Raw genomic sequence first — 24,759 nt, 5'->3', positions numbered from 1 at the left:
AAAACAGAAGGTGCTCTGTGTAATGTCACGCGGCGAGAGCCGAAAGCCTCACTCGTCTTTATCAGCGGCGTTATTGCCAAGACTGTTTGGCCTGGTAAACTATAGCAACTCAAGTGTTTGCAGGCTGATTCAGTTTCAAGAACAGTCTCTACACGTTCTGTCATCGGAGCACTCTTGCTTCTGATGCTCCGCAGATGCACTCCCAGTGACATTGCATTTCTCTCTTTTTTTCATTCTAAATCTCTATCATAAAGTCTGGGATCTATTTCCCGGTCCCATTCAGACAGAACTCACCAGAGCGGAACATTACCGTGTCTGAAGTGCGCTTGAAATTGTTAGATGCATGGCTACAGTTGATGGGTTCAAGTGCAAAAGGTGACTCGTGCCATCCATCCATCCATCCATCCATCCATTATCCACCGCTTTTCCTTGTCGGGTCGCAGGGGAAGTAGCTTCAGCAGGGATACCCAGACTTCCCTTTGCCCAGCCGCTTCTTCCAGCTCTCCCGGAGAGATCCCGAGCCGTTCCCAAGCCAGCCGAGAGACACGGTCTCTCCAGCGTGTCCTGGGTCGTCCTCGGGGTCTCCTTCCGGTGGGATACGCCCGGAACACCTCACCAGGGAGGCGTCCGGGAGGCATCCGAATCAGACTCCCCAGCCACCTCATCTGGCTCCTCTCAATGCGGAGGAGTAGCGGCTCGACACTGAGCTCCTTCCGGATGACTGAACTTGTCACCCTACCTCTAAAGGAGAACCCGGACACCCTGCGGAGGAAACTCTTTTCGGCCGCTTGTATCCGAGATCTTGTTCTTTTGGTCACAACCCACAGCTCATGCCCACAGGTGAGGGTGGGAACGTAGATCGACTGGTAAATTGAGAGCTTCGCCTTTCGACTTAGCTCCTACTTTACCACAACGGACCGATACAAAGTCCGCATCACTGCAGACGCTGCACCGATCAGTCTGTCGATCTCTCGCTCCATTCTTCCCTCACTCGTGAACAAGACCCCAAGATACTAGAACTCCACTTGGGGAAGGATCTCATCCTCGACCTGGAGAGGGCACACCACCCTTTTGCCGACTGAGGACCACTGGTCACATATCTCCTCAAACTTGTCTGCACTATGCGACCGTGATTTTTTGTGAATATGCAATTTGCCGGTGCTTGCTATAGAATGATAACTTTTCGTGAAACTGTCCGGGAGAGATACTGTAATGTCCTGAAACGTATTGGTAGGATTGGGGTTAGTGATCAGGTCTATGGTTTTTACAAGGAACACCTCTTCGTTTGTTCAGTAAGAGCAAATTGTGGTGTTGCTTTGCCAGACTCTGTTGTCAGCTTCCTCTTGGCCAGGTAAGCAAATCGGTACTTGTTCTTAATTGCCTTACCTGCGTAAATCAAACTTGAGTAAACATAATAAAAAACGACAAAGAAGAAGAATCAGTCACTGCGATTTCTCTCTCCTTTTGGTGTTAACTGTGTTAGGGCTAGAGGTTCCAAAGTTAGTTAGATTTTAGAGATTAGGATCTGGGTTAGGGTACTTTGTTTGCTTTCCAGGGTCAAGGGTTAGAGTATTTGAGCCGTTTTCCAGAGTTAGGGTCAAGGCAAGGCTTTTTCATCTGCTTCCCATCGTTAGGGGTTTAGACTTGGGTACTTTGTTTACTTTTCAGGTTAGGGGGTTTGAGTACTTTGTCCGCTTTCCAGGTCAGGGGGTTAAGGTTTGTGTTAGGGAACCTGCATTCTGCCTAGATCAAGGAAAGATGGAAAAAAGGACTCCGGGGAGCGTCTGCGTTGGGATGAAGGCGGGAGAGGCAGAGGGAAATCAAATTTGCCGTGCCCTTGGTTTTAATAGATTAAAAGCTTTCGCTACGATTGGATCATTCGTGGCCATCGTGAGATGCACGCGGCCTCCCCCCGGCTGCGCGTGATTGGATTAACGGCACGCGAGTTAGCGGGGTCAACGGTCGGGTGGGGGCACGGCTTGGTCCACCTTCGTGCCGCGGGGCGGGAACCGGACCGTCACGACAGGTGCCTGGATTGCTCACGTCCTTCTTCCCTCTTTTTGTTTTTTTAGGTATGACATCTGCACCTACAAGAACAAACCCTGTGGAACGTTAGGTGAGTGCACAGTGGAATCATGGGAAATGTCTTCAAACTAGAGACACTCGTCAATCATTTTAGCTAGAACAAGGCCTGACAATTGCTTTCGACACAAGCAGGTGAAAGAATCGAGTGTTGAATGGGGGAGTCTGCAGAATTAAATGAGTTAGATTCCGCTTGGAGTCTCTGGTCAAAGCCAGGCCGATAAACAAACCAATAAGGCTTGTAATTTTTCCAGGAATGTTCAATTAATTCAAAACCAAAAAGAGGTGATGAACATCAGAATCGTCGCTAATTCCACGTCGGTTCTGAATCCTCTCGGGTGTCTTGAGTTCCCTCTGAAATCGTACTCGTTTGTTTGCCCTTGTTGGGGTTAGGGTCCTTGTCCGATCCCTTCTTTTTGTCAAATCTTTGCTCTGCTTCTGTTTGCTAGTTTAAAGTCCAGTTATGAGCAAAAGAGGGGGCAGGATTTTTTTTTATTAATTTTTGTTATTTTCCGAAGTGGATATTCTGCAACAGTTTCAGCAAAGCTCCTGAAGCCCCAGGTAATAGGTCAGCGTGACGCTGCAGTCGTGCGCCCCCCTGAATGGAATGACTGACATCACATCGGTCACGCTTTCTGTCTCTGATTATTATAATTTTTTTTGCTCATATGGGCTGGTTTCTATTAGTGGTACAAAATATTTTTTCCCCACAGATAATTTTAATAACGTGCCATTCTCAGGTCTTGCCATTTAACCGCACACGGCAAAAAGTTAATTTGGGAAAAATGACAAACTATTCCCCCTTTAAAATTTCTGATTCTGCCGCCAACATCGGGAACCCTAAATCTTAAGAACGGTGTCTTTTACAGTCTGCGTAAAAGGTTGGAAAGGAAGAGGACAATTAGAGGCAGAGGCTGATGGACGGTCTGATATCAGGGAGGGTGAAAAAGCAAAGAGCGCCCCCCCCCCCCGCCCCCGCCCCACGAGGACTCTGCGACAAATACCTCCCGTCTCCTCCCTTTTCCTCTCTCCTCTACCACCTCCAGGCTCCTCTCGCCATCTTATCTCCACAAGACCCCGCAGGCAGTGCAGTATATCTCGGAGGTAATGTTGTGACTTCAGGGAGCGCATTCGTCACATTATCCCCAAAGTCGCTTTTAATTGCCCCGGCATCTGCTCGGCTTCCTCATTGTCTGCCCCTCTGCTCCCCCCCCCCCCACACACCCCCTTCCTGGGGATCACGCTCCAGGGCCGCATGGCTGGCCTTTTGAGGTCGCAGAGTAATCACAAAGCCTGGAGATAGTACACAGTCCTCGCCGGTGTTAAGAAAACAACTCACACGCGCATTCTTGGAACTAATGGCAGAGTCGCCGCCGCCGCCGCCGCCCTCCTTCCTTTCCCTCCCTCTCCCACCTTCTTTCCTCACCTTCAGGCTCGCCTCCTTCCCTTTCGGCCCATCGCGATTTGCGAGTCTATTCTTGTTTAGCCTCTTAGCAAAGAGGATACAAAAGCCGTGACACTCTTAGGCGAGGCGCAGTGGGGGGGAGCTCGCGCAAACTCGCAGCCGCAGGCGTCTTCCACGCTCGGACCCTCTGGCGTAAAACCCCCGCCCTCCCCAGTTCTGTTTAAAGGGATTACTGCATTGGAAATACAAACAACAAACAAAGATCTGTCACGACTGCTCGTGGATGTAAATGTTGATGTGCAGATTAGAATACAATAGCCACTTCTTCAACACGTGAAGTGGACAAACAGTCGTTAGATAAGTAGCTGAGCAATGCTAACTGGCGGTACCGCAATAAATGGAAGAATGAAGATTAGCCGAAGTAAAACAGAATATATGTGCGGGAAGGTGTGAGGGGCGGAGGAGGAAGAGTGAAGCGGTAGCGAGGGTGGACGACTTCAAATAGTCGGGGGGTCAACAATACAGGGCAATGGAGAGTGTGGTAAGGAAGTGAAGAAACTGGTCCAAGCGGGGTGGAACAGTTGGCGGAAGGTGTCTGGTGTTCTATGTGACAGAAGAGTCTCCGCTAGGATGAAGGGCAACGTTTACAAAACAGTGGTGAGGCCGGCCATGATGTACGGATTAGAGACGGTGGGACCGAAGAAGCAACAGGAAGCAGGACTGGAGGTGGCAGAAATGAAGATGTTGTGGTTCTCGCTCGGAGTGAGCAGGTTGGATAGGATCAGAAATGAGATCCTTAGAGGGACAGCCGAAGTTGGATGTTTTGGAGACAAAGTTCGAGAGAGCAGACTTCGATGGTTTGGACATGTTCAGAGGCGAGAGAGTGAGGAAATTGGTAGGAGGATGGTCAGGATGGAGCGACCAGGGAAGACAGAGCGAGAGGAAGACCAAAGAAAAGGTTGATGGATGTTGTGAGCGAGGACATGAAGACTGTGGGTGTTAGAGGGGAAGATGCACGAGATCGGGGTCTGACACGCTGCGGCGACCCCTAACGGGACAAGCCGAAAGGAAAAGAAGAAGAAGAAGTCATTGTGAACACCAGCAAGAATAGTTTTGATGTGAGAAAACGACTATAGATGGAAAAACAAAACAAATACTGGCCCACTGCAGTTGTCGTTCCTGCCCCCGAACGATCCTGGTAAGCTTCGAGAGATGTTTCCGGCTTTTTTTTTTAGCAGAATCCTGCGCGCACGCGGTTTCATCACAGCTTTGATTTATCCGGCCGGTCATTTTTAAAGGCTGCAATTTGGCTGAACACCGGGTTCTGCTGAGATGTTCTTCATATTTCAAGTGTGGATGACAGACAGAGCGAGAAAGATGTTTGAAATTCCTTCCCGGTACTGGAGACAATGCAGACGTGTGTTAGTAACAGTACTTGAGTTGTCAACATGGACCAAACCCCCAACCTCCCCCCCCCCCCAAAAAAAAAAAAAAAAAAAACGAAAAAAAAACAAAAACCGCTGTCTTCAGTTCTGATGACGTTAGGATATTTACAGCCTCCTCCGCGCTGGCCAAATAAACTGAAGTTTCACAGTTTTTTTCCTGGCCTGTAAGGTGTCGAATGTTTTTGGTTTGGAATTGAAGACCGACGTAGGATCAAGCATTTAACAGACGTAAAAGTGGAGTGGGACTCTTTGACATCAGAGACTCATTGGCCGTGCCCCTTTTTGGTGTTGAAAGCAGTTGTCGCGCGATGTATCTGATTATCGAGATACGTAAAACCACATCTGCAATGTTCGGCACAATACGCTCGGACTCTAGTGAGCAATCGTGAAAACACTTGTTGGCGCGGTCATAGTAACCGCCTTGTTGTGAAAATGGCTTCAAATACGTCACACTTGAGCGAAACCGGTGGAATGCTAGGTGCTATGCTAGCTAGCGCCACACCAGCTTTGAGCCAATTGCTAAACATTTTCGTTCCAGAATCCACAGTGCGGAGCCATTTGTCGGTTTGACTAATCCTCGCCTCGGTGGTCCCGAATAAGCTCCACTACTGACAAGTATCATGATCGCCAAAGGCGGATGAGAAGTAGCTAAGCATGAGAAACCATGCTAGTTGCTAAGCTAATGTGAAATGTAGATGTAATAGTTGCAAAATACCAACATTGGTGTTTAGCTGTCAAGAACGCTTTTGACGGAAATCTGGTTGGATCCACGTAACAGCACCGATCAATCGACAATGAACGGAAAATAATCAGGTCAGTTGGGAAGTGTCTAGGCAGAAAATAATACAACCGGTAGCTGAGTTTACGTTTCTAGAGCGCTGCGATATTCTCCAAATGCCATTTTTCTTAATTTTTGGTTTATTTTTGAATCAGTTCACCTTAGCTTGACTCAGAGACATGACACAGTGTTCCCTTGGGGGTTACGTTCCCAAAAATACCTGCGTTAAGTAGTAGAAATTGATGTTTTTTTTCTTATTTTGTCTTGTACTTCCATTATAATTTCTGTTTTTGAGTTTATATCCCATGTTTTCGTTAACACGGCGGGAATTTTAGCCCATATTGCCCAGTCCTAATATCACGGCCATCAAATAATCTCCTAAATGGTGCTAGTAAGATCGATCTACTGGTCCGTCCTAGTCTTTGTACTCCGGTGCCGAATTGTCTTCGTAGTAAGGACAAAGATCTTACTAGTACATTGACCTCGAGCTTGCTATCACGACCATCGATTAAGCGCTTAAACGGCTTTCCGTTAAGCTCGTCAAAAACGTTGCGAGGAAGACGTTTATTCCACCCGCGAGCTCCGCTGCCTTGCTCATGAGGACGCGGGCCTTTCCCTCAATCAGTGACTAAATGCTCAAACGGGCTTTCGACGCCGGAGGTGCGTGTGGAAGTTTTCGTGACCCTCCCCCCGACACACACACACCTGCTTTGCGCCGTCACCCGATCCGCTCGGCGTTCACCTGTAGATGTAATCTGTGAAGAATTGCCTCCTGTCTCCCGATCTGACCTCTCGGGTTTTTCGGGGAAGAAAGGTCTCACGACACCTGGATTGCAGGGGAGGCTGAAAGTTGAAACAAGCTCTCCTGCGCTCCCTTTCTCCGCTTTTCTCTTCCCTTTCGCCAGCTCCCAAATGAGGAAAACATCAATTTTTTTTGTTGTTGTTTTTTTTCTCCACTGACAGATTTTCGGGCGCGGCGGCTGCTACGTTTCCTTCCTTGGCTCGCTTTTTAGGCGATGCCTGGCGCTCCGAGAAGTGTAAACCTCCGTCTCGATGTTTTACAGGAGCCGGAAGCCAATTCCCAGACTTTTTCTCTCGCTTTCGTGGGGAAACCGAGACTGTAGCGTATAGTAGTCCCCTTCATATTGCGCGTCAAAACTGGGTTTTCCTGTTCTGCGAGAAAGGCGGTGATACAAAGTGAGGCGGGGGTGTAATTTGCCGGCTTTGACGTGAGCATCAGTAGCCCGCAGGATGACAAAAGTACTTGCATGCTGTACAAAAGTACCGTAATTTCCGGCCTATAAGCCGCGACTTTTTTCACACTTTATGCTGGGATGCGGATAATATGTCGATTTTTTTTTTTTTTTTCTAACGGCCGCAAGGGGGGCACTCTAGCGGAAAAGGTAAGAGTGAGACCGTTGGAATATATGTGGCGAGGAAGGCCCTGTTAGCCTTGCGCTAGCGTGTTACTGCCGCGTCTCAGTGATTTTTACCAGAATGTTTTTTTTTCGGTGTTAGCGTTAGCTTTAGCGTGGCTGCGTTAGCGTTAGCATGGCTCTTGCGTTAGCACGGCGTTAGTGTTAGCTTTAGCGTGGCGGCGTTAGCGTTAAACTTTGTACCGTCTTTGTAAATATCTCGTGTTTCAATGTCGGTTTGAATGTGGGCACTTGCGGCTTTGAAACAGCTGCGACTTAGGTATGTACCAAATGGCATTTCCTTTACAAATGCACTGGGTGAGGTTTATAACCAGGTGCGGTCTGTAGGCCGGGAATTATGGTGCTCGCACTTAAAGTTCTGCCTTGAGATACGAAATGAATTTGTTCCATGACAACATTTGTAACTCAAAGCACTTGCTACGCATGGCGGCGCCTAGCGTTAGCACGGCGCTGGTGTTAGCGTTAGCTTTCGCGCGCCGGCGCTAGCGTTAAACTCTGTGTACTGTCTTTGTAAATATCTCATGTTTCAATGTGGTTTTAAAGAGCTGTGACTTATGTATGTACCAAATGGGATTTCCTTTCCTAATGTACTGGGTGAGGTTTATAACCAGTTGCGCTCTGTAGGCCGGGTGTTATGGTACTAGCACAGATAGTTGTGCCTTGAAATATGAAATGAATTTGTTCAATGACCACAATTGTCACTCAAAGCACTTGTTACGGATATCATATTTCCCTATTGAAATGAATGGAAATGCCATTAATCTAGTCCATCCTTCAAAATAGGCAAATAGCACTGTAATATCGTACATTATTGTGACACAGTTTCAAGTAAGTTGACTGCCACTCGTATCTCAACTTTATGCTCGCAAGTCAACGCATTAAAATAGGCCCAGTGAGATCTTGTATTTTGAAAAACTCCCAAGTCGGGTCACTCGCATCTCAAGGAACAACTCGTTTATAGTAAGTGTAACTTCTATCCAAAAATCCCAATAACTGTGTCGCATAAATCATTTGGAGTAGGTCACAATCAAGAGTTCTTGGGCCCTGTGAGGACCAATTTTAAATCTGCTTCATTAAAGAAGCAGTTTCAAGTTACTTGAGCTAGTACTACTAATTCTAGCACAATCTAATCATCAATATTCACAACCTTCACACAGACAAGAATAGAACAAGCAATACGCTAGCGGTTGACGCTACAAGTTATGGAACACCTCATGAGCATTGCTTTTGTTTGATTCCTCTTGTGCGCGCGTTTTCCCATCCAGGCTTGGCCTCGGTGGCGGGAATGTGCGAGCCAGAGCGCAGCTGCAGCATCAACGAAGACATCGGCCTCGGCTCGGCTTTCACCATCGCGCACGAGATCGGCCACAAGTGAGTGTCGATGTTTGTTTGTTTGTTTTTTTTTTTTTTGTTTGTTTTCCCGGGGACGTTTTTTTAAGGTAATTGCTGAAAAGAAGGAAAGACGCAATTGCGTTAAACTGTTTTTCCAGCATGTTTTGATCATCGGAATTTGGCAGGATTGTTAACAACACTCGCGTGCGGTGTGTCAAATTTTATTACTTCACAGGGACTTTTTTTAATGGTGAATTCCAGAATTTGTTGTAAGCCCGCTCGATTGCTGATGAAAAAAAAAAAAAATTAGGATATGTCACACGCACTTGGCTACTACGGACTGCTGCAATATTTCCACCGTTGAATCACTTCTCTCTATTAATAGTAAAATATATTTTAGAATTTGCACCCGATTGAGCATTTTTCAAATTCTTTCCAGCCACGTGCGCGAACGACAAACTTGGAAGTGACCATATTCTCGTATTAACTGTAAATGTATCTAATTCAGAATCGTAACATCTATTTATTGATCAAATGTGGCGTTTGTTTGTGTGTCACTTCTGCAGTCACGTTTCAATTGCACCGAGAAACGCGACGCCAAAACGTTGTCCGGCCCACCGTCACGTGACCTCCCGCGCGGCTCCCGACCACCTTTAAGCCTCGGTAGCGCCTCCCCCGGGCCACGTGCCTCGGGACTTGGCACGAGCGCCGCGGGGCTCCGAGTCCGGCGTGTCGCGCGCGCATACCTCTGGCGCGCGACTCCGCCGCGCAATAATGATGATGTATTAGGCTCCCCGGGGAGTTGAGCAAGATGGCGATTTCCTTTTATTATGTCTCGTGTCTGCTTCTGTTGCAAGGGGCCTGTTGTAAAAATAGTCGACGGCTGCAGAAGATGTATAAGGAATAACAGCGCGGCCGGGACTGATTTATTTCCAGAACGTTCTAAAATGTCACATACGCGGCCTGCGCTAGAAAAACAGCTCGAGACGGCGCGATGCGGTCGGGTTTGTTAAATGCATTAGAGCTGATTTGTGCTCTCGGGGACTGCAAGGAAAAGTCTAAATTGATTGTTGAGATGATTAGTTTTCAAACCCTCCGGCCTGGGAACTCTCTGGTAATTGATCCAAAAGGATCCCCACCCCCTCCTTCCTACTTTCCAGCCTCCCTGGCGTCCCGCTCGGACCTGCCGGCGCTGATTGACAGGCAGAAATCGCATCGATTCGGACTTTTGAATGACAATTTGTGTTTTCAATGTTTTGGTTCCTGACCATAAAGCAGCAAACTAAATCGAGTCAGCGCTACCAGGTGAGAGCGTGTTTAACGTTAGCAACGTGAAATTTGGTAAGCCATTGCCCAAAAAGATCCAGGAAGTCCGCCGTCTAAGTTTGAGGCAACCAATTTTCCCCCAGAATTTAAAAAATAATCCAGCCCCATAGCTAGTTTCACTTAACATGAAATTTGCTAGGCATGTCTATTTTACGTAGACCCACAAAAAATCTCATGAAGCCATCCCTGAAAATACTCGAGAAGTTTGGAGGTTTAGGTTTTGCAGCCTCCATTTTGATCTCCAGAACCTCCGCGTCATTCCGCCCGAAGAACCAATCCGAATATTCGACAATTATTTACAGCCGCAGGTTCACATCTGGATAGAAGTATTCCACCGTCTCCCCGATCAACCGATACTGCAATTTTTTTTCACCAGATCGGGATAAATCCGAGAAATCGGCGCTGGGCATAATTGTATCCCATCGTAATCGAGCTTTTGGTGCGGCACGTAGTACGTCACATTTGCGCAGATAGGTCATGTGACTCGCCAAAATGGCGGCGGCCCAGAGAATTGTCGAGAAAAATCATGAAATGTTGATCCAAACCGCCGGAATTTCCCTTCAAGGAATTTATCCTCACACCGGTTTCCTCCCATATTCCAAAAACATGCACGCTAGGTTAATTGAAGAGTCTAAAATTGCCCGTAGGTGTGAATGCGAATGCTTGTTTATATGTGCCCTGCGATTGGCACCCCGCCTCTGGCTCGGCCACTCCTGCGACCCTTGTGAGGATAAGCACCTCGGAAAATGGATGGATGATGGATATCTGTCATGAGTTAGACGCAGTGGAAAGGATGTCTGCCATTTTGTTTTGAAACGGGCGTTTAAAGGAGTCATTTTGTCCGACTGCTAGCGAATTTCAGCCTTGTATGCTAGGCCGGGCGTTAGCGATGGTCAATTTGAGTTCCTGCCGTCGGGTTTGGGCACGGCATGGCAACAAAGTTTGAGTTTTTACCCCCTCCCAAAAAAAAAAAAACCAAACCACCATGTAAAAGTAATTGCCACAAGGCCAGAGTTTCAATTGTTAAGATTCTTTCAAAATCTTCGGCCAACGGATCCAAAAGATTCTCAGCCGCCGTTTGGACTTTCCAGCTTCCCAGGCGGCCTGCTCGGACCTGCCGGTGTTTGATTGACAGGCGGGCGTCACAGCGGTGATTAGAACTGTTTCTCCCCCCCCCCCCCCATTCCTGCCGAACTCCAGACAGGGTTTGACCCTTGACCCGTAGCCACGCCGCGCACAGCTGTTTTTAAGGGCCCTTTGGGCTAATCTCTGCTTTTTTTTTTTTTTTTTTAAATCTCCGCTGTCGACTCGCAGCTTCGGCATGAACCACGACGGCATCGGCAACTCGTGCGGCACCAAAGGCCACGAGACGGCCAAGCTGATGGCGGCGCACATCACGGCCAACACCAACCCGTTCTCCTGGTCGGCCTGCAGCAAAGACTACATCACCAGCTTTCTCGAGTAAGTGGCTGCTCACCCGGCGGGGCACCGCGGAACGACGTTCGAGCGTTTATTCGATATTCTTGACGCGGCGGATAAAATATTACTCGTCGTTCGACTGACTCCAGCAGACGCTTGAAAAAGACGCAGGAAGTCTGCCGTTTTGATCTGAAACGGCCATTTCTGAATACAACGTGCAATAAAAACGGTCCGCAAGATCCGGGCCAGTTTCGCTCCATAACATGAAATTTTTGTAGGCATAAGCGGTTCAAAGAATGGATGATTGATGTCGATCAGGAATAAAGCCACAAAACAAAACAAAAAAGTCCCCTGTAGCCATGCCTAAAAACACACAGGAAGTCTGCCATTTTGTTTTGAAAAAAATCATTTTGGCTCTTTCCAGAACAAAAAATAAAAAATAAAAAATTCAGCCTCCAAAGCCAGTTTGACTTAGCAACATGAAATTTGGTAACGCTGTTTATCTTGGGTATGCCAAACAAAAAGTCTCTGGAAGCCGTGCCTGAAAAGACACAAGAAGTCGCCCATTTTTGGTTCAAAGCGGTCATTATGACTCAGTAGCGCCATTCCGGAATTTTTAAAAAAAGAATTCAGCCTCCGAAGCCAGTTTCCCCTTAGCATCATGAAATTTGGTAGCCCTGTTTATCATGAAGTCGACCCCCCCCAAAAAAGCCTCAGGAAGTCTCACGCTTGAAAACGTACAGCTGCCATTTTTTTGCGTTAAAACTGGCCCTTTTAGCTATTTCCAACCAAAATATGTTCTAAGTTTGTCCGGTTGCTAGCAAAATTGAGCCTCGTTACGGCCGCGAAACTCAGCTCAGCGAGCTCAGAACTTGACCAGAGTTCTGAGTTGTCTGGTATGTGATGAAGGTCAGATCAAATGCGTCCATAATTAACTTAAACGCATCCATTTCATCAACACGCCGGCCGGGAAAGACGGCACGTCCTCCGTGGCGTCCACCCCCCGCGCCGCAAGGTGAGCCGTTTAGCTAATCTGGAGCTGGCGGGCTGGTACGACACAAAGTACACAAATTATGGAAAGTCGTTTGAGCGTTAATTTGATATGATTGATGTCCATGTTAAGGTCCGTGTGCTACTGTTAATTCCCGGCCTACAGCGCGCACCTGGTTATAAGCCTCACCCAGTACATTTGTCAAGGAAATACCATTTGGTACATACAAACGGCGCAGTTGTGTAAAAGTCGCAAGTCCCCACATTGAAACCCAGATTGAAACACGAGACGTTTACAAGGAAAGACGGTACACAGTGTGTTTAACGCTAAGACTAGCGCCACGCTAATGCCAGCGCCACGCTAATGCTAACGCTAGCACCGTGCTAAACCCAGCGCCACGCTAATGCTAGCACCGCACTAAAGCTAGCGCTGCGCTAACAGGGCCGGGCTAAAAAAAAAACCATACCGGTAAAAATCACTGAGACACAGCAGTAACACGCTTGCGCAACGCTAAAACAGGGCCAGACCGGTAAAAGTCACTTCCTCAGCACATATATTCCACCGGTCTCGCTCTTACCTTTTCCGCTCGAGTGGCCCCTTGCGGCCGTGAGAAATAAAATGCACAAATTAGCCGCATCGCCGCATAAACCGCAGGGTTGAAAGCGTGTGAAAAAACGCAGCGGTTTATAGGCCGGAAATTACGGTAGTTATGCTCTTTGTCCTGACTAGTAGAACAGCCTTGGGTGTTACTACTGAGGCAAAACTGTGCACTACTGTTTGTTACTAGTACTGCTTGTGATGCTATAAAATTCTAGTTGCTGTCCAGCAATTCACTAGTAAAATAGTTACCAGATATCAACCCTTGCACTGTTTTGCCTCACTAGTACTTTTCCTAATAGTACGCCAAAGTTTTCCTCCATAAAGCCATCTTTGATATCCATCTCAACACTAGTATGCTTTTTTGTCCTCAGTAGTAAGACAACTTATGCACTACTAGAATGATTAGGCCGCACTAGTAGAATAATTGTGGCGCTACTTGTGGTGTCTAGGAGGCTATACTGTGTGACAAAAACGGCACTACTAGTGGATAGCCTACAAGCAAGAGATTCGTTCTACTAGTGCACTGAAGTGTCTTACTTGTGAAGACACTGTGTACTAGTACTAAATGGCGCATCAGCTGGATATTGAATAAAATTCATCTAGCACCTCACTAGTTGTACTAGTAGCATGCGGATGTCAACTGATCTACAATCTATAGTAGAACAAAAGTCTCTTTTCACATATTCTTGACATTTCTGCGCACTAGTAGGACAACTTTGGCATCCTAGTCAGAGAACTACATTACTAGTGAAGAAAAACTTTGCACTACTTGACAACTCTGGGCTACAACTCTACTCATGACATTATCATGATGCTAGTTAACATCTTTGGCTTGGGGACAGTTTTCCCTCACTAGTATCTTGTACATAATAGTGACGACAAAGAGCATACTAGTACATTGACGTTAAGCTATCGGGTAAATGCTCAAATGACTTCCAATACGCGCACACAAAAAAAAACTCGTGGAGATATTTGTTGGAATGAGGCCTCGCTGGCTGCCAGCCTGGCACGGTGAAAAACGCGCACGGGCCCCAAGTCAAGACGAAGCCAGACAAAACATCTGGAGTTGGCCTTCAGCGTCTGGCAGAAAGCAGATACCCGCCATCCTGACGGGGAGCTTCTGGCCCCGGTCGGCCCTCGCACGTCACGGCCGCTTCCCGACCAGAACCTCGGCTGCGGAGTCAGGCGGTCTGATGCCGTCTCGTTCATAGTGATCGCTAACAAAAAAAAAAAAAATAAAAACAAAGCGGCAGTTCTTTGACTAGTGAGCATTTTTCACAGTTTTTCATTCATTTCTCAATGGCTAACCCTCACCTAACCCTAAAAAAACAAAAAACAACACCCAAAATGCAGCCAAGATATGAATTGGTGGATGATGAATGGACAGTTGTCCGCTATGGGCGTCGACGTTCCCATCCTGACCCCAATACTTCCTGGCACAACAACTGGCGTCAACCGACCCAGTACCAGAGAGGGCGGGCACGCCGGGGGAAGGACCGTGTATCTACCTAGTTTGATTTTTTTTTTTTTTTAATTCAAAATTTTAAAAGCCGCAAGTACCCGCATTGAAACGCAAGATATTTACAAAGAAAGACGCTACACAGTGTGTTTAATGCTAACATTAGTGCCACGCTAACGCTAGCGGCGCGCTAACGTTAGTGCCGTGCTAACAGGTCGGGTAAAAAAAAAAAAAAAAAAAACATACTGGTAAAAATCAGTGAGACACGGCAGTAACACACTAGCGCAGCGCTAACAAGGCCGGACCGGTAAAAGTCACTCCCTCGGCACATATATTCCACCAGTGTCGCTCGAGTGCCCCGTCGCGCATGAGAAAAAAATGCACGAAAAACCCTAAAAAACTAAAACCCTAACCCTTGGCGGAGTGCTGCACTTCTACTTTAAATTATTTTTTCGTTCAAAATTTTCTTTACGATCCAATGTCGAAACTGTCTTCCTATACATGCCCAACCCCCCCCCCCCCCAAACGCCCCCCCCAAAACTGGACTTAAGTGAGTGTGGTTGAGTACAAGCACGGCCATAAATGCTGGAGAATGTCACCGTTTTCCGTGTTACTTGGGACCCCCTTAAAACCGTTTTACACGCCCTCGAGATTCAGGACTCGGAAGGGACGACTTCCAAGTCCGGCGGGCTCCTCGCCGCGTCGCCTCCTTTTTCGCTGGCACGAAAACGCCCGTCCGAGCCGAGCGTCTGTTGGGCGGAAGAAGCCGACGGACATTTTGGTGGCCATCGAGAAGCCTTTGGGAGTGCGTGGATGTAATAACAGGTCTACGCCGGGCGGAAGGGGAGGTTCTCTGCGCTCCCGCTTCGACGGGAGGTCAGAGTCACATCAAAGTCGCAGCTTGCGACTCTGCACCCGTGGCACTGATCTTAAAAAAAAAAAAAAATGGATAGCGCATACTCATCGAGCGCTATGTCCATTGGTTGAAGCCAGTCGGCCGCCATCTTGGTACTCCCAAAACGTGTGGGGGACATGGTTTACAGGTTGGATTAATTTAGGATTTTTCTCATGTCGTATTAAAACTAGTTGTGTGATCTTGACATTTTTTTCATTTCTGGTAACATGAAGGATTTATAATTGGACTTGGTGAGGGAAAAAAAAAAAGGCTAAGTGCAAAGGAAATATGTATAAAACCGTGACTAGCAAGAAACCTTGCATATTACCTCCTCTGTAAACCCTCATGAGTACACAGAACTCAAAAATTATTTTTATAACAGAATATAATTAAAAAAAAATACAAAAATATTTTAGCGATGTTTTTAAATGTTTTGAGTTAGCATGACATAAAAATTACATTTGGTGTTGCCTTAAATTACGTCATTGTTCCCTTATAAATATTAATATGCCTCATCTCATAATTAGGGAGTAATTCACTCAAAATGTATAATATTTTTCAACTCGTATAAAGTGGAAAATACACTCAAAATTTCCAATATTCTGAACGAATAATCTGGGGAATTTGTACTTAAAATTGATTCAAAATTTAAATACTGTTGTCTGCCTATAGGGCCCGATTTCTGCGACATGGTAATTTTCCCCAAAATATGCTGTCAAGCACCATCATCATAACATAGCAAAAAAAAAAAAAAAAAGATTTTTTTTTTGTCATAAAAACATTAAAAGTCAATCAGTTTGATATATTTTTGGAAATCAGGACTTGCAATGGGAAAATACACGCTAAACGCGTTGTTCATTTATTTACGTTCTATTTCAGACAGAACATTTAAACTTGTTACCTTGCACTTTAAAATCACATTCAATTTGCAGAGCTCTGTATTATGAAATTCATCAAAAATTTCACATAAAATGTGTTTTCTGGCTGATCCGCTGATGAAGTTTTGGGAAATATTTACGTCGCTTTTTTTTGCGAAAAACCGTCGACCTATAAAGGTGAAGTGGAGAGTGAAGAGTGAACAACAACAATTGTAAACAAAACTTTGTTCAGGTGAATTAATCAAAAGAGTTTTTATGGTGTATTTGCAAATGCGTCACAGGAGCCGATACACTTTTCAAGCATCTATCGAGCGTTTGCGAAAAAAGTAAAAAACATAAATAGAGCACAAAAGCTGATGTCGTCCACAGCTCACGTTCACACGCGACGACGTTCCAAAATAATTCATCCGTGACTTTCACGCGGCAACGTCAAGAATAGCTGGCGTGAGTGGACCCTGGCCCGCAGCCTTTCTCATTTTTCTCATATTATTCCATAATCTGGAAAATTGACAACCGCCCGTTCCGTGTCGGTATCTTTCGCGCCAACCCGGAAAGGGGGGGGGGGTGGGGGGCCTCACGTCGAACGCCCTCCAAGAAAGCGGATAATAGCGTGCGCGCTTGTCACAAAATGTTTCCGGCTAAAATCCGTGAGCCGCGCCGGCGACCGGGGACGGGGGATGACGAACAAAGAGCCGCTTAGTGCGCTCAAAGGAATCCGGTGTCCGAACCCTGCAGGCCTTCTCTTATGTTACACCTCATTCGACGTTAGCCATTTTTTTTTTTTTAATTTGCCTCGGTGTTTCCAACAAAAGGGTTTTGTCCGTAAACTCCAATTACCCTGCCCTGCCCTGCCCACCCTCCCGGCCCTCTCCCAGACAGAAACTTTTTGGATATCACACACACGCTTCCCTCCCTGCCAAGTAAACAACTTTGGCCGTCACGCTGGCCTACATTCGCGTTTCTTGCGGCGCTTTGTTTGGCTTTTTAAGAAATGCTTTATGAACGCGCTCCGCGGCAGGGTTCAGGCCGAGTTTACGCGGCTGCGGCCAACTTTGAAGGCGGCGCTCGGGACGTTTGGAGCTCCCGGGAGGAGTCGGACCCGCGGGGCCGCGAGCAACGGGGCTGGGCCGACTTTTTTTCGAGGCCCACGTTTGAGTTTTAAAATGGACAGCGTAATCGCATTTTATGACATTGTTTATGATCAATTTAGTTACTTTACGTTTGGCGGCAGGGTGGATCAGCTTGTAAAGCGTTGGCTTCACAGTTCTCAAGGACCTGGGTTCGATCCCGGACCCGCCTCTGTGAAGTTTGCATGTTCTCCCCGTGCCAGCCTGGGTTTTCTCCGGGTGGGCTCTCCGTTTTCCTCCCACATCCCAAAAACATGCAACATTAATTTGGACACTCTCAATTGCCCCAAGGTGTGATCGTAAGTGCGATTGGTTGTTTGTCTCCATGTGCCCAGTGATCGGCTGGCGACCAGTTCAGGGTGTACCCCGCCTCGTGCCCGTTGACAGCTGGGATAGGCTCCAGCACTCCTGCAGACCTTTTGAGGATAAGCGGCTAAGAAAATGGATGGATGGATTTTTTAAAACATTAAATGATGAAGGATTGTTCATATAAACATTTTCTATTATTCACAGTATAATAACCACCCATCCATTTTCAATGCCGCTGATTCCGATAAGGGTCGCGGAGCACAATAAATAAATCAGAACAATTATTTAATAAGCTAAATGAATAAAAAACATTGAGAATGAAAAAATACATTTTAATAAAAAAAGCACAAGTAATACAGTTGTAAAGGAGGGTAAAAAGTGGCAATACAGCATGAATCAATCTGGTCAATTACTCTAATTAATGATGTTAGTGTGGTACTGGATGCTGACATTATCTGGGACAGGACAGGACAGGACACTAAGCTGAGAAAACATCAGATTTCAACAGTGCTGTACAACAACATGAAAAATCATCAGATTTTTAACGTGGCTATAAAACGAGGGCATAAAGCAGAGCATGCTACTGTATATTGACACTATACTCAAAGGGAACAGGACAGAACCGGAAAAAAACTGAGCCAGTACAACAATGCTGTTAAAAGAAATTTAAACAAAAGTGGCCGGACAGCATTTAAGCTAGACAATGAATTAACAAACTATGTTGCGTATTGATATTATCGTCAGAGGGGACAGGACGGGCCCCTGAAAACTGCCTGATTGGAACAGGATTGTAAAAAGAGGGCGAATAGTAGAAAGACTAACCGACTCCCCCCCCCGCCCCACTATTTTTCGGTGGCTTTCATGCAGAACAGCAACCTGTGAAAAAGGTGGAAAATTCCCCGCAGAGAAAACCACCGGTCTTCATGTTATTGGACTATTTAAGGCGACGTTTTTAGAAAAGCGCGAAATTAGCTTCAGTCTTCTTGTCGTCTGCATTTGTGTTGTCAGCGGGCCCACTTTTCCTGCGGTGGGATGGAAGCCTTCCACCCGGGCTGCCACAGCTGGAAAGTACACAGCGGTGCAGTAAACAGCGTTTTCCAAATGAAATACACAAGGTCCATTTTATCCTAATTGGATAATTGGCTAATGTTAGCGCCTAGTTGAAGAAGCTCAGCGCGTTGGTCCAGAGTAAACGCCCGCATTAATCCAACAACAAGTCGTTTATTTTTCCAGAGAGTTCTCTTTCTGAGTGCCTGTTTTGTTTTTTTAACAAAACAAGACTAAACAGCATCTCCCGTATTTTCTCGCCGCATGCTGTTCTGGAACTTGGTGTCTCTCACCGTGTACACCAGGAAGGAGAAACCTCAGCTTCAGGCTCTTCTGGTCCTTCGTTTTATTTCTATAAAGCAAAGTGGTGGTTAGCATTATTAACTGGCGAGAGGAGCAAAGCATCAGCGGAGTCTACGCGGGGAAACGTACCGGACGTCAGGTGTCAAGCATGTTGCGTACTTGGCGCCGTGTAAAAGTAGGGAAGACACATTTGCGCCATGGAAAATTGAAGTGACTACCGCAAAACCAAAATGAAGTTTGAAGTGATGGAATAGGAAGTGTAAGTGGAAGAGGCAAACAAACAGTTACGTACATCCATCCATTTTCTTAGTCGCTTTTCCTCACGAGGGTCGCGGGGAGTGCTGAAGCCTATCCCAGCTGCCAACGGGCAGGAGGCGGGGTACACCCTGAACTGGTCGCCAGCCAATCGCAGGGCACATCGAGACAAAAAGCCGGACTCACAATCACACCTAGGGAGAATTTATAGTGTCCAATGAATGTTGCATGTTTTGGGGATGAGGGAGGATACCTGAGAAAAACCAAGCAGCCACGGGAAGAACACACAGGCGGGTCCGGGATTGAACCAGAGACCTCCGAACTACGCTTTCCAGGAGATCCGCCGTGCCCCCCCGCCGAGTGACAAACGAGTACTAGTAATCTATTTTTTAAACCATGTTTTCTTTGATGGAAGTGGTCTTGAGTGGGAGATGAATGGATGTTTCTGCTCATTCTGCATAACATTTGCGTTCAAAACTTGGGACAGGACACCCGAAAGACCGCACCAAGTGTTTTTGCCTGCAAAAACCTGATGCTAATCAGGCCCATAGCCGGGGAGAGATGTGGCCACTGACACAATCCGGGTCCATTTGTGCAAGAAACAATCCTATTGTAGCTTTGTGTTTTTGACAGCTCAGGTCGGGGGACGTGTCTGGACAATGAACCTCTGAAACGAGACTTCCTGTACCCAACAGTGGCTCCGGGGCAGGTGTACGACGCCGACGAGCAGTGCCGCTTCCAGTACGGGGCGTCCTCGCGTCAGTGCAAGTATGGGGTAAGAAACCAGCGCCCGTCCGACCGTGGCGCTAGCTAGCGGCAAGTAAAACTACTTTGTTACTGTTCTGAAGTAGATTTTTTTTTTTTTTTTTTCAATATTACGGTGGATTAATGACAACATATTTGGAGAAGAAATAAATTATCCATCTATTGTTTTTTTGAAGAGAATTTCTGCTGTTGTCGGCGACAAAACATATTTTTAGCAAATGCGCCCAATGTTATCAAAATGGGTCTCGTCTATATCATGGACAGTAAAAAAATGCATTTCTGAAGTTTGATTTTGTACTCAAGTAAATGTTAGCATTGGTACTGTCGTGCTTGCTACACGACGCTACCTTTTGTGCAGTCGGTGCGGGTTCGATTCCCGATCCGTGCCCCGATATGCAGCGACTGCCTGTCTCAAGCTTGGATCACAAAAATTGTTAGCTTGCATTGTTGTTAATTCTTCTTGGTTCATATTTAGTTGAAAATGTCTTTCAATTATCTTTTTTGAACATCGTCGTCCAGTCTATTTTGACAACGCGACGAGTAGAAACCAACGATACTTTTCTGCCGTTATCAAATGTGGAGAGTACAAGTAAAAATATATTAGAAAAATAAATATTCAAGTAAAATACAGATTGATACCGGATATGTCTACTTCCTAAGTATTTGTCCTTGCTTACCTCTAAATGCCGGACGTAAGCCAATTGGTCTGCGTGAAGTTGTCTATGGAATATGAACGGTCATGGATTAAAAATTTTGTCACGGGGTCCTTGAAAAGTCGTGGAGAGTTTTTGGAGAGACACAAAAAAAGCACTCGGTCGTTATCGCCCGTGACATTTTCCCTCGAGTGCACGTATTTAGACTCACGCTGGCAGTGTGCCCCGGTGGGAAATGAGCTAACAGGCTCTTCAAGTTTTATATTTCCCGTTAGAGCGAAAGGGTTCAGGATTTTTTTTTAGGGGGGGGGGGGGTACCGCAGAGCCGGTTGGGAGGTTTCCATCGGCACCTCTGAAGAGACGACAGATTGAAGTCAACGCTCCCATTGGATTGTGATGATGATGATGATGATGATGATGGTGATTATGACCTTGATGCGGGACGTGAAAAATAAAGAAGCCGAAAGAATGACGCGCTAACGACCAAATAATGTAAACCATCGGAAAGGAATGTGGCGGACTATCCAAACCTGCTCGGAAAACTCCAGTTCTGCGGGATGGAAATCCGTTCGGGCAGTCCTTCCAAATCCTTGACATCCATCTTCGGGGTTATATTTGTATTTATGTATGTTCTTTGTCCTCACTTGTAAGAAAGTTAAGCGCGCTGAGCTCCTGGGATGTTAAAATCGCTTCTCAGGGGGGGTTTTCGTGAAACCGGCGGCATCATTTGTGAAAGAAGCTATCATTTAAATCACCCGACATCGCCGCAGCCTTCAACCAAATTCAGATGTTTGACTCAAAATCAAGATGAGGTTCTTGTCCGAACCCCGCCGTAAACCCGTCAGTCAGGCCCATATCCGGGTCTGCCGTTGACCTTTCATCCAGCGTGAGCGCTAGTGAGCCCCGCAGTTTTATTGAAAGCAGCTGGCAACTGGAAGTGTCTGCAACCGGAGAGCGGTGTAGTTTGACACTTTGCTTAATCAGGTGGGCGGCAGGGGAGTGCTGACCTGGTGGGTCAGAATCCGCAGACCAGATCATAAGTCTTCTGCCGAGCGCTATTGTCCTGTAAAAGCCTTTGAAGTTGGAAAACGGAGGCTGATCTGGTGGTTTTTCACGGCAAACGTTAGTTAAGCCAGGGTGACGGTGTGTTTTCGTCCTCGAGATAGTGTGGGGCCACCAACAATGTTGGGTTAAAAAGTCCGGCAAGTCCAGACAAAACCCCAAACTCCAGAAAGAGGCGAGGAAGACCCTGAACTGGTGACCAGGCCACATAGACAAAGGACCATTCCCATCTACATGGAATTTAGAGTCTTCAGCTAACCTAGCATGCATGTTTTGGGACGTGGCAGGAAACCAGAGAACCCAAAGAAAACCCACGCAGGCACGGTGAGAACATTCAAACTCCTTATACAGTAGTTGAGGTCAAATTTGAACTTGGGTCCTCAGAACTGAGACGCAGATGTGCTAACCAGTCATCACCATGCCAACCGACATTCTACAAACACCACCCCGGTATGACAGTGGGGAAGGTTTTTTTAAAAAAACGTTTTGTAAATTAATCAAAAGTAAAAAAAAAAAACAAAACAAAGGAAGATTGGGGGACAACTGGCCGCAGCCGAAGAGAATTTTTGGGTATCAACCTCATGTTCGAGACAGCAAAGGCGTCTAAGATAAACACGGTTGTGTTTGTCCAGACACTCAGTAAGACTAAAGATATTCGGGGGCTTCAGCGGGTCATCCGGTCGACTCGGGGAGGGTTCGTTTTTCAGCCGGGGATGGAGCTACGTCGACGTCGCAAACCGGCGTGATGGCGAGGTGAGCGAGAGTTAGTCACTCGGTTGATTCAGCTGACTCAGGACTTTGAGGGACACCAGGGGAACTCTTGCGCCGAGACCCCGACAATCATCCGGATTTTTTAACACGATGAATTCTTCCCATGTTGCGAATGAGTTCCGCTCAAAAATGCTGTTCGGATTCTTAAATGTGGTTTACAAAAAGTATTTGTTCTTGCCCCAGTTCGACAGTTGTACTAGATTCCAAAGTCCGTTTGTCTCGGTGTCCTTCAATCGGTACACCGGAGTGTCTCCAATGTGTTCTGACCAACTTGCTTTTGCCTTTTTTCCCAGGAAGTGTGTAGAGAGCTCTGGTGCCTTAGCAAAAGCAACCGTTGCGTTACAAACAGTATTCCTGCCGCCGAGGGAACGCTGTGCCAGACGGGGAGCATCGATAAAGGGGTACGTCGCCCCGCCGAATGGCTTCTTCTTCACCTCGCACCCGGCAACGTGATTTGGTTCATTGGGGGGCTCGGCCCTTCTCATCAGGAACACTTTCACTAGAACTGTTTCCCAACCTTGACTGAGCCGAGGCAAATGCTTTGTACTATCAAAACAAAAACACAAATAACACTAAATGTATAAATATAATGTGTGAAATTGAATAATTTTTTTCACAATACACCAACGTGGCTCGGCACACTGGTTGGGAATCACACTACAAAGGAATTCTTTTGACTAAATATACGCGTTCCAATCTTTTCCAATATTTTTCACCACTTAACTCCTGTACGACTGCGGTATATTTTGGCAGCGCCAAACGATCTCAGAGATGGATATCCGAAAACACGAGCTCACCACAGGCCTTGCCGATATGCCAACAGGGGACGGGACAACGAGAGTGTCAATTTTATTTACATAGTGCCAAATAACGAGCGTAGTCTACACGGAGAGTTGAATAAACTGTACTTTGAATATTTTTTACCGGTGAGTCGATATTTCCCCAAATGAGGGTGCTAATTACCCAGAGCTAGTCCTACCTAGCTAGTGGCGCGTTGGGTTTATAGACCCTGGACTGGCGAGTTGGGAAATAAATGTATCTTTTTTAAAATGTATCATTTAAAATCATCTTTTCAAAAGTACACCAACGTATTGGGACCTAGTTTTATTTGAGAGAAGGGTTCAAATTAGTCATTGGAAATTATCTGTACTTCTGGGGACACGTTGTTTTGTTAGCATAAAAGCTTGTGGCAACGCTAGCTAGCTTTTAGTTGAAACATTTTTTTTTTTTTTAAATTGTCCTGCCAGGTTATTGAATGGATATTATATACATTGACAGAAAAACGCGTCACTTCACAACTCCTACTTAAGCGCAGTGCGCGAGTAGTTTTGCCGCCCCTGCGCACCGGTACGGCTAGCTTTACGTCACTGGCGTACTGTCCGCGGCCGCCAGGTTAGCGAGAGACAGTTTTAACGCGGATTACGGCGGTCATTGTGGCCGGATGTTTGGCGGTCTAAAAGGGAAGAATGGGAGAGTGTCACGAGCTGTCAGCGGCCATTAGCATTAGCTCAGTGGAGCCTTTGAAGGTCGGGGGGCCCGCGGACAGGGTCCTGGACAACACAGGGGGCCCCAGGTTGAGCCGGGGGGGCTTTTGGAAGCGCTTTTGGAGCAGTTTTTTAGGAGCGCTGCCCGGTCATTGCCTGTCTGCCCCAGCCGGGATAGCTTCAAAGGAACACGACCGTCAGCCCTTTCTCACCCGCCGTGTAATGAAGAGAGGCCCGGCCAACGGGAGAGGGCAGGGGGCAAGCGAGGGTTGGGGGGGGGGGGGGGCAGAGAGACAAAAAGTGACCTAGTGAACCGAGTTTCTTGTGTGCTCTCACCTTACTGGAGGTCGTTGTATAACGCGACGCTCTCGGCTTCGACACAATCTCGTTTTCCGGAGCCGCCCGAGGACGTGCGGGACAAAGGCGGGGAAGTAAAGGGGGGGGGGGGGGAAGGGGGCAGTGGCCCAACGTAGCCTTCGCTCACAGTCAGTGGTGCGAAGTAACCCAGCGCAATTGCACATCACCTGGACTTCAAGACCCTATAAAGTGAATTCAGAGATTTGTTTCTACTTACGGGGTACACTGCACGTTTGAAGATCAATTCTGAAAACGTGCAAAGGATGTAGTCATTAGTCGTGAAGATATTGTACCACTTCAAGATGGTTTTTATATTTGTCTGGAAAAAAAAAAAAAAAAAAAAAAGCTAACCCTAAAAAAAAAAAATCTCTTCAAAGAAGAACCGCCATAGACCTTTCCCCATTTCACGTTTCAAGATTGTTTTGGAGGACGTTGCTAAAACAGTTCCCAGTGACCCACCTCAGGTTCCGGCATAAGTCCCGCCTCCCACACTGCGTGAGAACTTCGCATCGGTCAACAATTGAGGCGCGAAAACTAGACGATCATTTATTTTTTCTTCCCTCTCGCCCTTTCAGTTTTC

The 24,759-nt window shown here is 46.7% G+C and overlaps 1 protein-coding gene across 4 annotated transcripts in view; it reads left to right on the top strand.

Annotated features, from left to right (window-relative positions):
• adamts6 (ADAM metallopeptidase with thrombospondin type 1 motif, 6) overlaps positions 1 to 24,759 on the top strand; it is a 52,814-nt gene that overhangs the window by 6,040 nt on the left and 22,015 nt on the right. For 3 of the 4 annotated variants that reach the window (XM_061802099.1, XM_061802098.1, XM_061802100.1), the window contains exons 7-11: positions 2,073 to 2,116; positions 8,412 to 8,517; positions 11,119 to 11,265; positions 19,721 to 19,862; positions 22,632 to 22,739. In XM_061802099.1, coding sequence (XP_061658083.1) covers positions 2,073 to 2,116; positions 8,412 to 8,517; positions 11,119 to 11,265; positions 19,721 to 19,862; positions 22,632 to 22,739 — 547 coding nt within the window. The remainder of the gene's footprint in view (positions 1 to 2,072; positions 2,117 to 8,411; positions 8,518 to 11,118; positions 11,266 to 19,720; positions 19,863 to 22,631; positions 22,740 to 24,759) is intronic. The other variant, XM_061802101.1, reaches the window with a different exon arrangement.

Source organism: Syngnathoides biaculeatus, chromosome 17 (assembly GCF_019802595.1).
Source record: "Syngnathoides biaculeatus isolate LvHL_M chromosome 17, ASM1980259v1, whole genome shotgun sequence".
NCBI classification, from domain to species: Eukaryota; Metazoa; Chordata; class Actinopteri; order Syngnathiformes; family Syngnathidae; genus Syngnathoides; species Syngnathoides biaculeatus.
Note: the sequence above shows the minus strand (reverse complement) of the source record. Positions and strands in the feature narration are given on the sequence as shown.